Source organism: Embiotoca jacksoni, unplaced genomic scaffold, assembly GCF_022577435.1.
Source record: "Embiotoca jacksoni isolate LCO1_2020_lvr unplaced genomic scaffold, fEmbJac1.0.p SCAF_35, whole genome shotgun sequence".
In the NCBI taxonomy this organism is placed as follows: domain Eukaryota; kingdom Metazoa; phylum Chordata; class Actinopteri; family Embiotocidae; genus Embiotoca; species Embiotoca jacksoni.
This window is the reverse complement of record NW_027185387.1, coordinates 2,214,165-2,230,397: the sequence shown is the minus strand read 5'-3', so window position 1 is coordinate 2,230,397 and position 16,233 is coordinate 2,214,165. Positions and strand designations below refer to the sequence as shown.

Genomic DNA, 16,233 nt, shown 5'->3' with positions numbered 1-16,233 from the left:
GATGCCGCTGCATGCTGATTGACAGGAAACACTACAAAGTCTCGCTTGAAATACAAAATCAGTGTTTCACCATGTCAACAGCAAATTTCTTTTCTTTGTTTGTGTGTGTTGGTGGTAACTGTGTGTATTTTGATGTTTCCTTTGCCGTGGCTGACATGTTTTCCGGTCTGTCATGTTCGGCATCGACGGTTCTTGTTTGCTGCACCTTCTCTCCACCCATGTGTCAGCCCATTTTGGCTAGATTTTAAACTTCCTGGCTTCACTAAAGGAATGTCCCTGTTGGCCTCGATGTTGAATGAAATTGCTTTTCTCTCTTCCCTCTGAAAAGTAGGCTGCATGATGGAGTTCCCGCCTTGATAATAAATACCGAGCAGAGTGATCACATACTGTAAATAGTCTGTGAAAGCAATGGTGCAGTTTGAAATTGAAATTTTTACGAAACATAGTGATAATACAGGGTAGAATAATGACTTTTGCTTTTCCAACAGTGTTCCTCTAGACATGAATGGCAGACAGAGCCAGTATTTGCGGGACAGAAATGTAGCGTGATTGCACCTTTTCTTGATATAATGAAACTGTACATCCAAATCCAAGCTTTAACAACACAAAGGATGTTTCAAGTTAGAGTTAAAACATTTTTTCCATTTGAATAGGTTGGATTTGGCTGTGTATTGTCGTGTATTTTCAACAAAACTCTCAGTACTACCCTCTGTTCGCTGCAAGAGTGTGGTGTTGTGATGTCATACCATCCAGTAGGTTTTTGGGGTCAGTTCACTACCTTGTTTTGCAAATGTTTGAGTCGAACAAAAGCAGTTCACAGGCTCAAACGTCTCAGTGACCCGAAACCTTATCAGAGATACTCGTGTGTGTGTGTGTGTGTGTGTGTGTGTGTGCGTGTGCGTGTGCGCGCGCCGGCACTGTTGTGGAAAAACTGCTTGACACTCAAGACTTAAAAGAAAAACAGGAAATTAACAAAAAATGATATTAAGAAGTCAAACCATATTGAAGCTTTAGACAGAAAAGTTATTGCTTACATAGTTTATAAATGTGTATATAAGTATATAGTCCCCCCCCAAAAAAATCCAATTCCATGAGTCAGGTAAAGATAGTTGCGCAGTCTGTGAGAATACATAAATCAGAAACGTCGTAGCCGGCAAGAACGTTTGACCTTTGACCTTCGGACGCATGTTAACCTGGCCCACATGAATCACATTGCCATGCTCTGTTTCACACAAACATTCACACTCTCAGTTTCTGAGAGCAAATTATCACTTGCAAGTTAAATGAAAGCAACTGGTTGTGAATATATGATTAGCATGTGAATCATTGATAAATCATCCGCCTGTAGCTGAGTATACCTTCACAGCACACTTATATGGATGTCAGTTTTAAGAGTATATTTATAAGGTCTCAGGTTTGTTTTATTGTGGTCAAAAGAAAGGACTAGTGCGTTTTCTCTGGGAAGGAACAAGATAAATATTTAGCTTTAGGTATTTAATAAAGTACATCATGTCTTCTTGATAAACACCTTAAAACGAAAGGGCATTCATCCATCCATCGTTTATTTATTGTTCCTAATGTTACATTTAGGTTTTACGTGCCACAGTCTAACAATAAATGCAGTATTTTGAGTGTGGAGCAGCATGGTTCCATCAAACCAGAGGAGTCACAAGAAGAAAAAAAAAAGAAAATCAAATCAGCTTTATTAAACTGAACCAGATATTCTGTCAAACAGTCAGAAGGAGTAAATTCAGACACATATTTGAATCATTTAACAACCAGACGAAGACATCGTGAATTGTTCATGTTTTCAGTTAGAGGAACATTTTGACTTTCTGTTTGTGTACTAACCAGGGAAAATATGTTTCCATTTTCAACTTCAACCACTTCAGTTCTCAGCACTCCTCAAACTCAGCCGTCAAACACATCTTCTCTGACTCCATTTTATAGGTAGCTGATATTCCCAGTGGAGCACAAACACAAGGTCACCAATCGAAAATCCCATCTCTGAACTGGAAACCTCATGCTGGCCAAAGTTTTGGCTGCAGCTCTAACGAAAGCTTCCATCGACTCTACCGCTGCTTTTCGATCAATATATGTTTTCTTTTCGTGATGTTTGACGGTAACAGCCGGTGACACGGTCAGCAGCGTCCCCACTAACTCTCACGCCGTCCCCTGCTTTGTCTCGACAGTCGCCGCACAATAGACTGCGAGTGAATCTGTCCATCAATAATGAATAGGAGCAGCGCTTTGAGCTTTTGTTTAGAATTCAGCGGTGCCTATGTAGCTGAGCCAATGCATTATTTTGTCTGTTGCTCCACCGAGCTCAGGGCTGCCAGACAGAAGCACGCGGAGCCTGTGTTATCCGCTGCATAGGGCTGGAGGTAAAGGAAGTGAAATGTGATGGTGCGGTTTAGCGGAGAGGGACTGACGAGTCAGACGGTCTCAGATGAATCAAAAGTGAAGCCGAAGTGCCCGCTCAGCATACTGAGCGTGTATGTTTACTGGCATTTCAAACGCTCTGAAATAAATTAAGCAGAGCTTCGCTGACAAATTACCTCCATTAGCATACCGAAGTGTGCGATTTGGAAAGTTTGATGCTCAGTTGTGTTTCTTTTGATCCTCTTTTTAACTGCCTCTGTCTCATTTCCACAAAAAAAAATGTAACAAATTACATCACATCATAAATTCTTTGACTAAATACGTTTTTGTTTTTTTTCATCGAATCAGCCGTGCTTTTCATAACAAAGAAATGTACTTTCATTTACACAAGCAGCGGACTATATTAGTCATTTTGAAGAAGGTGCTAAACTCCAGAGTCATTTTGCTTTGTTGTACTGTCTACTTGTTCAGTCCTTTCAGACAACACCAGCTGCTTTAGCCGAGGTGCACACGGGCCCCGAGCAGGGCTCTCCTCAGGCTTTTATCTGTGTTGACGTGTGCCGTGCACGCTCATGCCTGTGTGTCTATGGGTTAGCTTAAAGGGGGGAGAGGGGGGGGGGGGCGGTGTATCTGGATTCCTGGCCAGTCTTCAATAAATTTAGCCTGTAGCATGTGGTGATAAGGGTCTTCAAGGTGCAAACACTGACTGGAAACTAACTCTCTCTGCACATAGTTTCCATCAAGTCTGCTCGTATAGGAACTAGAGGGATTCTTTGGCGCTGTTTTCTGAAAGTTTAAAACAATAGTGAGAGTCCAGATGTCAGAAAGGCAATTTATAAGAGTTTCTACAGTGCAGCAAGTGCTAACATCTTTTAATGGGACGTGAAATTGGTCAAATATCTGCCGCTTTTAGGGAGTTCAGGTGCCTTTAGGTTTTACTCACACTTAACCATTGAAGATGTCCTTGGAAAGACATTTTAGTCTGGATTTTGGGCTTTTATTTTCTTTATATTTGAAGTGTATTTTGAGGCTGTACCTCATACGGTTACAATGGTTAGGCGCTGCTCTCGTTTATTGCTAAGTTAATTGAAATTTACATGTTGACACAGATACACGGTGTACATCTCTCTGCTCTGCATTAAGACAACAGACTCCCTCTCCTCTTTCTCTTTATGTTCACTTGTCGTTGGCATTACCTCTGCTCCATTTCCCCCCCGCTAAAGAGCAGCAATTCAATACTACTGTCTTGTATATATGTATGCGGTATATTTGCAAACATATACAGCAATATACATGTATATGTGATTGAGTCGGTTTGTTCTGTCAGCTGAACATTGTCACAAGAATCCATTCAGAAGTTCTACCTTTCATCGCCACGTCTCACCAACGTAAATGAAAAGTTAATCAGTTCGCCCTTGCCCCGGAGCCAACCATTCTGCAAAATGTCATTTAACTTAATTATTCATTTTCTAAGATATTCTTGTAACAGACAAACAGTTGGAATGCCCTTACCCTTTTTGTGACTTTAGCTCTGAGAGTGGAGGCAATATCACAATGCGAAGCAATCAAAATGTTCAAAGACTGGTCCTGTTGCATGTGAATGGGCTGCACCCCATGTGATGTTTCCCAGGATGGGGGACGCTATTACTTTTGTGAATAAGTGTTCCAAGTTACCTTGCTTGACCAGCATCAGCACCCAAGAATGTGTTTTTGACCACAGGTCTGGGAGCATTTGAAATTTGACCGTTGACTTGAGCGGAGAGCACACATCCAATGTAGTGTCAAAGTCGGGAAATCGCCAATGGAAACCAGTGAAATGCTTAAAAAAAAAAAAAAGAAAGTCTACAGCAGTGAAATAATGTGTTAGTACTTAACTGTCCAAGACCAAAAAAGCCGCGTCAGGTCAGGAGCAGAACCAGGTGAGCTTTCTCCGTGGGTTTTTGCACCCTGACTTCATCCCCCGGGGTCGGACTGTCAACACTGAGTTCTACTGTGATGTTCCGAGACGTCTGAGACGACACTCGGTGCGAGCGAAAACTGTGGCAACAATGGCACTTTGATTCTCCAGCATGCCACTGCTTCCACTCACAGCGAGTTGAAAATGTGCCCGTTCCTTGCCTGACACAACGCAGTCATAGTTTCTAATCGACCCTACTCACCGGATTTGACTTCCTGTGACCTTTTTCTTTTCGAGTGACTCATCACTCGCATTGTAGTTAGCCTTGCTCTGCCATCTTCCTCCACCACCGTCAAATTAAACTGAATCTCTCACTTTGACTTTTATGAACAGCTGTGAAAATAATCAACAGAATTTCTTCGGTGTTACGAGGCACCTTGTGCTGACCTTTATAAAACAAGCTGCTTTGCTCGACCAAATTGACAAAAAATATGGTCACGAAAATGTTGTATTTTTGTTTGGGAGTCAAAAACGCAAGGTCACATGAATGCTGCTCTTATTTTTTGGTAAAGTGTCACAGCAGCTTGAAGCCTCATCTCACAAAAGTATTTTTTTTCTCTTAAATAGGAGTTTCAGACAACTTATTGTTTCTGCATTTAAGACACTTGTGACCTTGAGAGGGATAAGGAGAATGTTAAAGAGCAATTAAATGTTGGTTGATACTGTGTGTGTGTGTGTGTGTGTGTGTGTGTGTGTGTGTGTGTGTGTGTGTGTGTGTGTGTGTGTGTGTGTGTGCGCGCGCGCGCGTGTTTTCCGGTGTGCAAACCAGTGTGCTCATTATTTGACAAGTATATCATGTGCTTTGCATTCATATGGTTGAGTTCAAAAGGTTCACAGTATTTCCCCCAGAGGGCTGTCCTTGAATGTTTGCTGAAATTCAGCGAAATGCTTTTCATGGTAAAAATCTAAAGTAATGCGATGCCGTCTTCAAACTTTCTCCGAAAGTTGTTTGGCAGCTCAAACTCAAACCAGACACCAAAGTTGACTGATGCTTTGCAGTTTGAATCAAAGTGTGATGTGTTGACATAAATATGAGGTGGGATGTTGCAATGTGAAGCGAGGAAATTAGTGAGTGCATGACTGGAGTGATGACAAGTTATGCTTAGATTTAGGTAAATTTCCATTTATTAGCCACTAGGATCCAATTGGGCTATGCAGTTAGGTGATATAAGAAAAAGATAAATAAGAATGACCTCCAACACAAACACCTCATTATTCTAATCATGACTAATACATGTTCTGCTTTGTTTCCTACAGGTTTCTCATTGTTTTGGCCTGTCTGATCCTCAGTGTCCTCGCTACCATTAAGGAATTCGAGAAACTGGCCCACACAACTCTCTACTGGGTGGTGAGTGTGAAATTGTATTAATAAGAAGAATAGTACTTGAGATTATCCTGAAAAACATTGTTTCATGCCGAATTTGTCTGTTTGTCACGAATAATAGGACTGTCCTCCCATAAAACAACAACTCTAAAGGTCATTTGTGCGACAAGCTTTATAATTGAGCACCTCTAGCTGGGGTGAGACAGCGCAGGTTTCGGAAACACATTTAACAGGACAACTGTTCTATTCAAATGACAAAGGTTTGTGTAATTATGACGAGAGTAAAGGAGGAAATCGGGCATATTGCTGGTGGGTAAATGGATCAATGAAACATTGAACTTTAACGCTGGAGTTTTCTGTTCATTTCCCGTTCCAAAAGCGTTCATTGTTGTAACTCTAATGACAAAAGACAAAGCTCTAACCTTAACCAATACCTTATTTTAACCCAAACTCTGATGCTTCTCTTAACTTAACCCACAAACTGAAGTTGTTTGTGTGCCTTAACACAAACAAACATTTCCATCACACATCATAACAGGGTCACTTATTTATTTCTTGACGGTGATTCAAGAGTTTATCTGAGGCTGAGTGCCTGCTGCCAGTTCGCTCCTGTGGATCGTACAGACTTTTGACCATAATAGAAGACTTGTTGTTTTGAATCCAGTGGGTGAACACCGTAGCACAGGGAAGGCACGCTCAATACTAGGGATATTGATCGCACATCTGGATGCTTATTGACCCAGTGACCACTTGTGAGACTCGCTTGCCGGAGTTGCAGCTTGCTCAGTTTATGAAGTTGAACACTTAGAGTCCTTTTGTTCTTCATGGTCTCCTGTAAACTTCCTGTTGATATATGGGGGGGGGGAAATAAAGAACCACTGTGGAGATGTTGACCACCACTTCAGCATGTATCTCATGTCCTATCATATCTACCCACACGCTCACATGGGAACACATGCAGTGTAAATGAGAAGCACATTTCCCAAATTTTTCATTTGCATCATTTTATGAATTTACTGGACAATAATGTCACCTGATGTTATTGCTAAAACTAGGAACATTGTCTTTGTCGAAAAAGGATCATTCTTGTCCTACATTTAATGGTGTTAGGGAAAACTTTGCCGGAAACATTTTGCTAGATCTGCATGAAAAAAATGCTTTATGCTGTGCCATATAACTAGCTAGACTACAAATAAAATATAACACTTTCATGCAGTTCCACAGTATCTGTATCTTCATGCTTGATGGCCGCAGTGCTCCATAAAAAGTAGCAACGTGCCAGCCAGTGTGAAATAGGAAAAAGAAGCCCGCTAGCTAATGTAAATAATGCAGGTGTCACAACATTAAAAAAGTCAATCAGTTTTATAGATATTTCTTATTTAAGATGCATGCCACGTAGTTGTTCGGCCTTAAAGATACACCGAATGCGTTTGGGCAAAAAACATTGAATGCAATCACAACCATGTTTGTTTACCAGAAAACTCCCGGGTGTATCTTTAATGATCCCCATCAGTAGTCTGTGAACCACATGCGTCTGAAAGATCGCGGCAGGATAATGGGGATTTGAAAGAATCAGAATCTCGGGAGCAACATTCACCTTTTTTCTCCTGACAGCACTGTTTACTGTGTCGGTACAGCCTGTAGCCTTTTTCCTCCTTCTGCCGTCTCCTCATCTGATCTTTCCTTTTGATTTCCATCATCTGCTCCGCACTTTTGTTTTGTCTGTTTTTCCTGGTTGACACCTGCTAACTAGCGCAACTCTCATATATTCAGTCTTTCAGGAGGAGTTTTGGTCTCATTCTTTGCTGAACAACTCATTTAAATAAATACATTGATTCAATAAAAAAAAATTTAAAAAAGGAGTTTTTCAAATTACACACAGTATTGGATAAAGTTTTTCATTTCTATCCCAGTTTTGTTTGGGAACAAGTATCAAACCTCAGGGTCTGTTCGAAAACTAATTGTACTTGTCGATTGACCTAACCGCTACCTCACCAAAAAACAATTCAGGGACACTTTTGTTCAAACTACATAAGCGCTTTTCCAGCAAACAATTTCAATGTGTCCCGCTGGCCTCTAAAATCAATTGTAAATGGGATAAACTTAACCCCCGAGACACCATCTGCTGAGCGCAGGAACTGTTTGGGTGATGGGTGAGTCGCTCAAGCTCAGATAAAAGAAAACCCCAAAGAAAGGATAAAAAGGGCTCGAGGATTTTCTTGGAGGAGGACTGGAGCATGCCACGTGTGACAAGTTCACCTTGGCCAGAGGATAATAGGATAAAGTAGTCATGGTGTTTTATGAGCGGGCACATCAGAATCTCAAATCCTACAGGTTCATCATTGGATTCATATAGAGGGCTTCTACACAGGAACCTGTTTATGGGTCAGATCTGGGATTAAAAAGTGTACCTACTATTAGTAAATATCATACTGATATGAAATATTCTGCGCATTTATGGCCAAATGTTTTCCTGGCTTCGGTTCACCCTCTGGAGAAATTTAATCTTCTTATATTTCTCTTCTACACAGATAATGAATAAATTACATTTGCCACTAGAGCTACCAAAATCTCAAACATTCATCTTCTCCATCCTCCATCCCAAAGGGATTGTTTTGTACTATGTGCTTTCTAGTTTAGAGATTTGCTCTGACCCTGCCACTCTTTCATTCTCTCCTCCCACACCGCAGAAGCATCTCCTTTGTCTTGTTTCTTTCTTACTGCATGCTCAAGGTTAACAGAGACCACTCTGTTCTCTAGCTGGAGAAGCAGCACTGGCTGACGGTGGTTGTAGTAGTGTGTTTGGCCAGATGCTCGGCTGCGTGCCCAGAGGATGCACGTTCTCAGAAGAATTTATTTTTTGGGGATCCAAAGTGCTGTGAACTATTTAAAGTATCACTACATTTGATTTCATTCGGTGTCATACTGCCAAAGGTTCCTATCTGTGTAAGATGTTTTACTTGCGATTTCCTGAAGACCATCGAGTTACTCATTATGCAAATGACTTTATTCGAATGAAAAAATTTGAAGTGGAAGGATAAACGAGGGTTGGTGGAGAAGGAGGTCAGAACCACAGGATGTAATGAAGGTCGAACACGAGGGGATGAACGGAGGGTTGAATGGGGACTCGTGATTGGTTTTAGGTTAACACGGTGTGGAGAGGTACTCAGAAGTGAGACTCAATGCGGGGACAATGACTTCAGGAGGTATCCTAGATTTATTGGCCCCCCTGTGCGTCCTGTAATGAGAGAAGGAAGAAATGAAGCATAGAGGGGAGGTGTTAGAGGGGTGAGGGAGTTGAGAATATAAGAGACAGAAGAGAGAAAGAGGTTAGAAACGGGTAGCTGGATGAGAATGAGGACTTTGCGCCTAAAGCTACAAACCAATTTTGGAAAACTTTGGCCCAATTTTAATAAAATTTGGTGGAAGGGTGTAACATGGGCCAAGGGAGAACTAATTAGGATTTGGAGCGAATCTGAATCACTGTTCCACTCATTATTTTTCACCATCATTACCATAACGAGATAGCGTTCGTTTTACTTTACGTCAAATATTCTAAAATCTTCTAGATGGCAGTAAAGCTCAGTCGTGAAAAAACATAGGCATGCCTAGATATACGATGCTCACTATGCACATTCATGGGTGCCAGTAATTCTCTGGGATACACATGTACTTGCTCAAACTGCTCAGGTGCCCTTCGTGTTGAGTTTCTGTTGAATCTTTCCTTGAGCTCTGCCAAACATACTCTTTATTATAATACAGGGCTGTTTTTTTTTTTTATTATGAAAATTGCTTGGTTTAAATCCGTCTTTACTAACTTGCATTCTTCTTCCCTACTATTGATGGCATATTGCCACACATGTAGGCTCGTGACCGCCACCTGTAGTTCATTGTGCGTATTGAATCACCTGTGTACAATAGTGTCCTCATACAGACAAAACAATCACAACGAAACACAGATCCACTGGCTCACTCCTTCAGTTGTCTTGTGGTAGGAGTCCTCATTATTCTGTGCACTTTTAGAATTGATCTTCCACATTGGCATAGAATTGAGCTTCACAGATCGTTGTTAATTGTGGAAACAACAGCTGAAAAGCAGTCTAAATTGTCCTTCTTGTTCCTTCATGTTTGTTAATGTATTGCTTTTTTTTTTTGGAGAGACCATTTGTTTTTCAACCTTGAAGTAGGCATTTTCTGTGAATAAATAAAGAAAAACATCATTTTACGTATAAGCCTCCAAGAACACAATTTATCAGTCCAATTTTCATTTTACAACATGCTATTCTACATTCACTGGCATTTTATCTTTGGCTCTGATGAAGAAAAACACCTACAATAATTATGAGCTGATAAAGTCTCCGGCTGTACGACATCATCTGCCCAAATCCCTCAGTTTTTTTCCATCTAATCATTCATTGCAAAAGGATTGTGTCACCATTACAAATCCATGAGAGGCTATTGATTCAGTTTCAGACAGCTTTTTTTTTTTTTTTTTCCAAATGCTTGTCAATGATTAAGAGACATTTGGAAGGTAATTGCATTCTCATTCACACCAGTTCATTAATTTCCACATGTTGGTGTCATTGTGTGCTGTAATTGATTTTTGTTTTAATCCATTTGTCCTCAAGGAGCGCAGGAGGAAACTTACATGGAAGTGAAACAGAGCGGCTTTAATTGAGCAGCTTTATATGTATGAGGCTCCTGTTGAGCATCGGCCACATGCTTTTGTGACTTGTTTCAGTTACTGTTGCATGAATGAAAAAGAGAATTAGGAAAATAAGAGAAAATGAGGGAGTCATTTAGCTAAATATAAAGCTCATGTCAACAGCCGCTTAGCTTAGCATAAGGACTCAAAACGGCCCGTTTCTGTAACTGACATGTCACTTTTACATTGCGGTTTTGTATGGCTTAAACAAACAAGACATGTTAATTAGTGGGCATTAAAGGTGCTTTCCCACCTCTTCCCAGTCATTGTGCTAAACCAAGTTAAACTAACAACTCTCCAAAATTCTTAACCGTTTCTTTTAGTAAGTAAGTAGTTCAATTTAGCATTGTGATCTATCATTGCAAATATATTTACTTTTTTTTTTCCTTGCACAGATTATTCTCCCTTGTCAAAACCTACATTTCCCAAGATGCAACATTTGACAGTTTAGTTTCAAATGTTGTTGTTTTTATGCTGGTAGCTAGCTTTAAGCCACCTTAATGCAAATGACCTTCCTCATGCGGAGTTGATAACATGTCCAAAAGAATTTGATCAGATCTTCCCCAAGTCTTTCTGGTGGCAAAAAGATGCATTTCACATACGCGGTAGTATTCTCCCGAGACCTCTCAACTGACTTTAATGAGTAAAATCAATAACGTTCCCCTTTAAAATCAACTATAGACAGATAAATACCATCCAACAATTTGTCAGGATTTATAATCCCCTTTCTCCATCTGGTGAAACAAAGCTGAAACAAAGAATTTAATCATTGATGTGGTACAAATTAAACGGTGACCGATAGTGAATGAGAATCAATAACCTCTAATGAATCGGTGACATCAACAAGTTTCTTAGAGAAGCTGCACATAACAAAGAAAATTGCATTAATAATTAAACCGTACTCGTTTTAAAACAAACTCCACTGAAGTCTGAGCAGCTGTTCAGGTATTGTTGCACTGAATAACCTGCAACAATATGTTTTTGTTTTTCTTATCCACCTGTCCTTCTCCGTCCCTTGTCTAACAGGAGATCGTCCTTGTGGTGTTCTTCGGTGTGGAATATTTTGTCCGCCTTTGGTCAGCAGGCTGCCGCAGTAAATATGTTGGCATCTGGGGCCGACTGCGCTTTGCCAGGAAGCCAATATCTATTATAGGTAGGAACACAATCGCCATGCACGCGAATATCTACACACCGGCACACAAACAGACGTATCACTCCCCACCCACACACAGTATTTAAACAATATCTGTAATATTCCCCGAGCCTCATCCCAAAATGAGATATCCAAGACAAATTCGGCATGAAATTAAAACTGTCACTGCAATATTTTTTCCACCTTCAGCTTTTTATTCTTAAAATTAGAGCCTCCAGGTGTTTTTTTTTTTTTTTTAAATATATGCAGCAATGAATATTAGCATTCATGTCATTTGTAACCCTTCTCACCCACATTGATTAATAGAATAATTTTGAAATAAAAACCATTGATCATTTCTTAATAGAGTACTTTCCCACTTTTGTACTTTGTTCTTTGACTTTTCTAAACTTCATCTAGAGGACAACACCTGCTCTCCTCGTACTGACTACTCACTATACTAATATACGTCAATATAGATTATTCACGATCATGCTCATGCTATATTTATACTTAAAGCCTGTCATTCTCTGTTATTACAGATCTTATTGTCGTTGTTGCCTCAATAATTGTGCTGACAGTGGGCTCCAAAGGCCAGGTCTTTGCCGCCTCAGCTGTAAGGTAAAAGACCGTGTACATACAGGTTGAGAATATATGGGCCAAAAGTATGTAGATGTGTTATGTACACCCGGCCCTTTTTCAACATGACAGTGCCTCCCTGCAGAAACCCAGTTTGTTGTGGAAGTCTGATCTAAACAGAGCTCTGACCTCAAACCCATCCAACACCTTTTGGGGATTGATTGCTCAACTGTGAGCCAGGCCTTATTGCTGGTTGTTAGTGGTGAGGGAGCACATCCTGCAGCCAGGCACTGGAATTTCGCTGAAAGCTTCCCCAGAAGGATGTTATAGCTGCAGATTAAAGCCCATTATTTTGACGTAATTAGGTGTCTGCATACTTTTGGCCTTATTATGTGTGCAGTGTTTCCCCTACCATCGTCTTGGGAGAAAGGAACAAAAGAAAGAAAAATACGAACACATTCGTAGAGCTGCAGTTACGTCTAGTAACTATTTATTTACGTAGTGCCTGCACAGTCGTTTCATTTCAGCTCAGTATAAGAGTCACTCATGAATTGGTTTTTGTTTGCCACTGAACGTTGCTGTGTTTCTCTGCTCTGCTGTGTGACTGCGCCTCGCAGATGCGCAGTACAACAGAAGGTAGACGTAGGTGAACGTTACTGGAGTTGATGAACTACACTCGTTAACGTAACTGTAAAGAAACGCGCAGTTAAAGCTTCAAAATAACAACGGGCAAACCCCGACCTCAAGCTGCAGAAAACCAGACCAGGGAGCTGCTCTACTTGTGGGAGAAACACTGTGTGTACATGCATTTGGTGTGCACACATTCTCAGCATTATTTTATTTTATTTTATTTTTTTACTTTCCAGAGGGATTCGCTTCCTACAGATATTACGTATGCTTCATGTTGACCGGCAGGGAGGAACCTGGCGTCTCCTGGGCTCCGTTGTCTTCAACCATCGGCAGGTACACAATTACAGCTACCAACACCACTAACAGGGCTTCTGATTATTATTAGAAAGCTGCAGGCTTTCCGTCTGGGGATTATTAGCCTCTCCTCATGTATTATTTCTCCTTACCATACGAAGAGAAGGTGTTCGTATGGGAATACATCATACAGCTAAAGGAGCATTCAGCAGAGCACTACAAGAAAAGCACCGCTGTGGAATAAGTTTTTTCTTTATATTTTAAGGTTATAGGCTCATCTGCTTGAGGAGGCTGTGTCTTCCTCCAGGGTATTATTCAGCCGAGACGCAGAGGTGGCTGCAATGGTCCCCGGTGGCTGCAGCAGTTGTCTTGAACGTCTACATAAAAAGAGAGAGAGAGCGAGAGAGAGTGATGAGGGGGACAAGGACGTTACTCATCCAGTACCACCTACTGCGTGCTTTCCTGTATTGGCCTCGGCTGATGGCCGTATTGCTCCCAGCAGAGGCTGCTCATCAACAGACCCTGACCTCAGCTGTAAAGAAAGGGAGTGTTGGTGCAGGGGAGGATTTGGGCTCTTTCCCAAACTGATTTCTGACTGACTGTGGAGCACACTTCAGGTCGAGGGTATAAAATAACAAGCAAAGTTTGGGAAGCACTTGCCATGGAATAGGAAACATCTGCCACAACTGGTACTGCAATGAGGATTTCTTGGTAACCGGTTGTGTTCTGTTTCCTTATAAATCCTCTTCAAGCAATTACTATGTTCTACGTAAGAGATGGTGCCTTCTTTAATAATGAATTGAAAGGTTCATATTACTATACAGTAATTGAACTGCACATTTCGTGACTTTGAACTCATCACGAGAAGGAATGCTGCTTTCAAATGGGGTCGGACTTACCGTGTCCACGAGAAGAGTCCATGTGAACGACCCCCATGTCCATGTGATACCCCCTCGTGGTATTCACGACGTCGGAACAAGAAATTTTCTAGAAGCCTTGAGTTTACGAGTTGTGACATGTTTGCTAACATGTACAGAAATGACAGAGGCCATATGGCAGTAAAATTTTTCTTTGGATATTAAGCCAAAAAATTGTAATTTTAGTCACGTAGAGTTTGTCTCAGTAATTTAGGTAATAGCCTGCGTCTGAGGAAAATGTTGATCTCCCCAACGGCCTCATTTGTTCCTTCTGCACTTCCTGCCATACGTTAGTGAGCTCGCTAAAACGTCAGCCTCTGTGGCTTCTAGTCGCCGTCCATGCTGCTGTTGCCTAGCAACTGTGTTTTTACCACTTGAACTCCAACCATATGGCGAGCACGACTTTCCGTGCTGCAACCACGAGCTCACAAGTTCCATTTGAATGCAGCAGAAGTATAGAGGAAGTAGTTTCCAACCTTTTTGGCTTGTGAACCTTTAAAACAAAGCAATCTGCTGGTGAATGCCTTAAAGCGTTGAGTTCAACCCAAGAGAGCTTTTTCCTGCTCAGACTGTTTGATTTGAAGTATTTTTGAAGGCCTAAAGACAGTAAAGTATCCAATATTTCAGACAAAATAAGCAGAAATTCAAGAACATACTGTATGTAATTTATGTAGCTGATATATTGCATTTTTTTTTCTGTATTATTCCTTTTAATCATCATGTCACCCTCCTTCATGTGGCTCTAAACCTGCAGTTTAGCCTGCAAGATTGGATTTTAATTCACATTGTGTCTCTTGGATTATCCAGCACCTGTTTCCCATGTGTTCGGGGTAGTGGGGAATAACAAGTCGCCACTGAATGATGCAGACTATTTGAGGATTTCAGCGTCCAATTCCACTCACACACAGGATGGACCTTAATGTGGTTCACCCTTCGCACAAAGTCATGGATGGAGTGGAGGGTGAATGTGTGATTGACTCTGGGAGAGGTCTGGTTAAAGTCAGTCCTGATTAAAGGCATCAGAAGTTGATCTGTGTTACACAGAGGGACCTTTTCTGTGAGAACTGCTCTCTTTGTATTCATGTTTTATCTTTATTCCATTTCACATTGCTGCCATTTTGGTTATGCAGTAATCGTATGCTCGGTTAAGGCCCCATACAACTCCTACAGCCACAAGGAAAATACAGCGTGTGCTCGTAGTGCAGTTGAGGTCAAATTACCATCAAGCAGCTGGACTGTGATGAATCGCGTCTCCATTATTTGTTCTTCGGTGATTTCCTTACTGTTCCACAGAACTGTCTCTTATACAAACACATGAAACTGCCAACCCTCTGTGTTAACAGCTGGACTTTTTAGAGTCAATGGAGTTTCATTCACTCCAATCAGCATCCAGTCTCCGTGTTCTAACAGCATTTAAATACACACGGCGTAGCAGCATTCTAGTGCTTGTGGCTTGTAAACACAATTTGCACAGTTGCTCCTGGCTGCTTCGCTGGCAGATGGGAAGCAAAAGCACTTCCTGAGTGTTTGCCAGGTCGCAGTCGCAGTAGCAGCAGCAGCAGAAGCAGCAGCAGCAGCACACGGACTAAACCTCAGGTAGAAACTCGAGGAAAATCTACCCAAATGCATTGAAAATATGTTATTTCCAAGAATGAGGCATTTATAAGTTGAAAGCAGGGACATTATTCGACAGTGTCGATGTCCAGAAATGTTCAACCATTCTCGATAGAAAAGTGTACCCATATGAAGAAATACAGACAGAGATGTGGAGTACTAATGGACCATAAGTAGTATTTATTTAGAGTAATGCAGGGATAGGGTGTATTTTGTTTCACTGGAGCCAAACATAACAATTCCCTATATTTCATTTGCAATCATATGGTGCTGCTTCTCTTGGCACTGTGAAAAATCTCAGTGTGACAGTTTTGGGACAAGACACGAATAAGAATTTCGCTCATCAGGAATTCAGTCCAATTTAGTGTGGCGAGTGCTGCTGCACTCTGAGTTGTTAAACACAGTTTAAATCACGTAGTAGGTGAGTGCACTTAGAGAGCTTTTTCATAAAGCGCTCGTCCAATTAAAGGGAGACAGGATAAGAGGCGAGCCCAAATAGACCTCGAGAGCGAACCATAGACAGCTCCTTATTAAATCTGCAATAAGATGCTTTATGGTTATTTTAAATACACCTGGAGAGATCAGCTGTCTGAATTTCCGACTAATTTATGATGATTTACTGCCCATCTGAATTCAATCAACAGCCCTCCAGTGGTTACTGATTATTATTGAATTTAGTTGAAACTGGGACCTCCGTGC

The 16,233-nt window shown here is 41.1% G+C and overlaps 1 protein-coding gene across 1 annotated transcript in view; it reads left to right on the top strand.

Annotated features, from left to right (window-relative positions):
- The window catches only part of kcnq1.1 (potassium voltage-gated channel, KQT-like subfamily, member 1.1), a 36,352-nt gene that overhangs the window by 1,845 nt on the left and 18,274 nt on the right, over nt 1-16,233 (top strand). The window contains exons 2-5 of the mRNA XM_069165631.1: nt 5,597-5,687; nt 11,395-11,521; nt 12,043-12,121; nt 12,946-13,042. Coding sequence (XP_069021732.1) covers nt 5,597-5,687; nt 11,395-11,521; nt 12,043-12,121; nt 12,946-13,042 — 394 coding nt within the window. The remainder of the gene's footprint in view (nt 1-5,596; nt 5,688-11,394; nt 11,522-12,042; nt 12,122-12,945; nt 13,043-16,233) is intronic.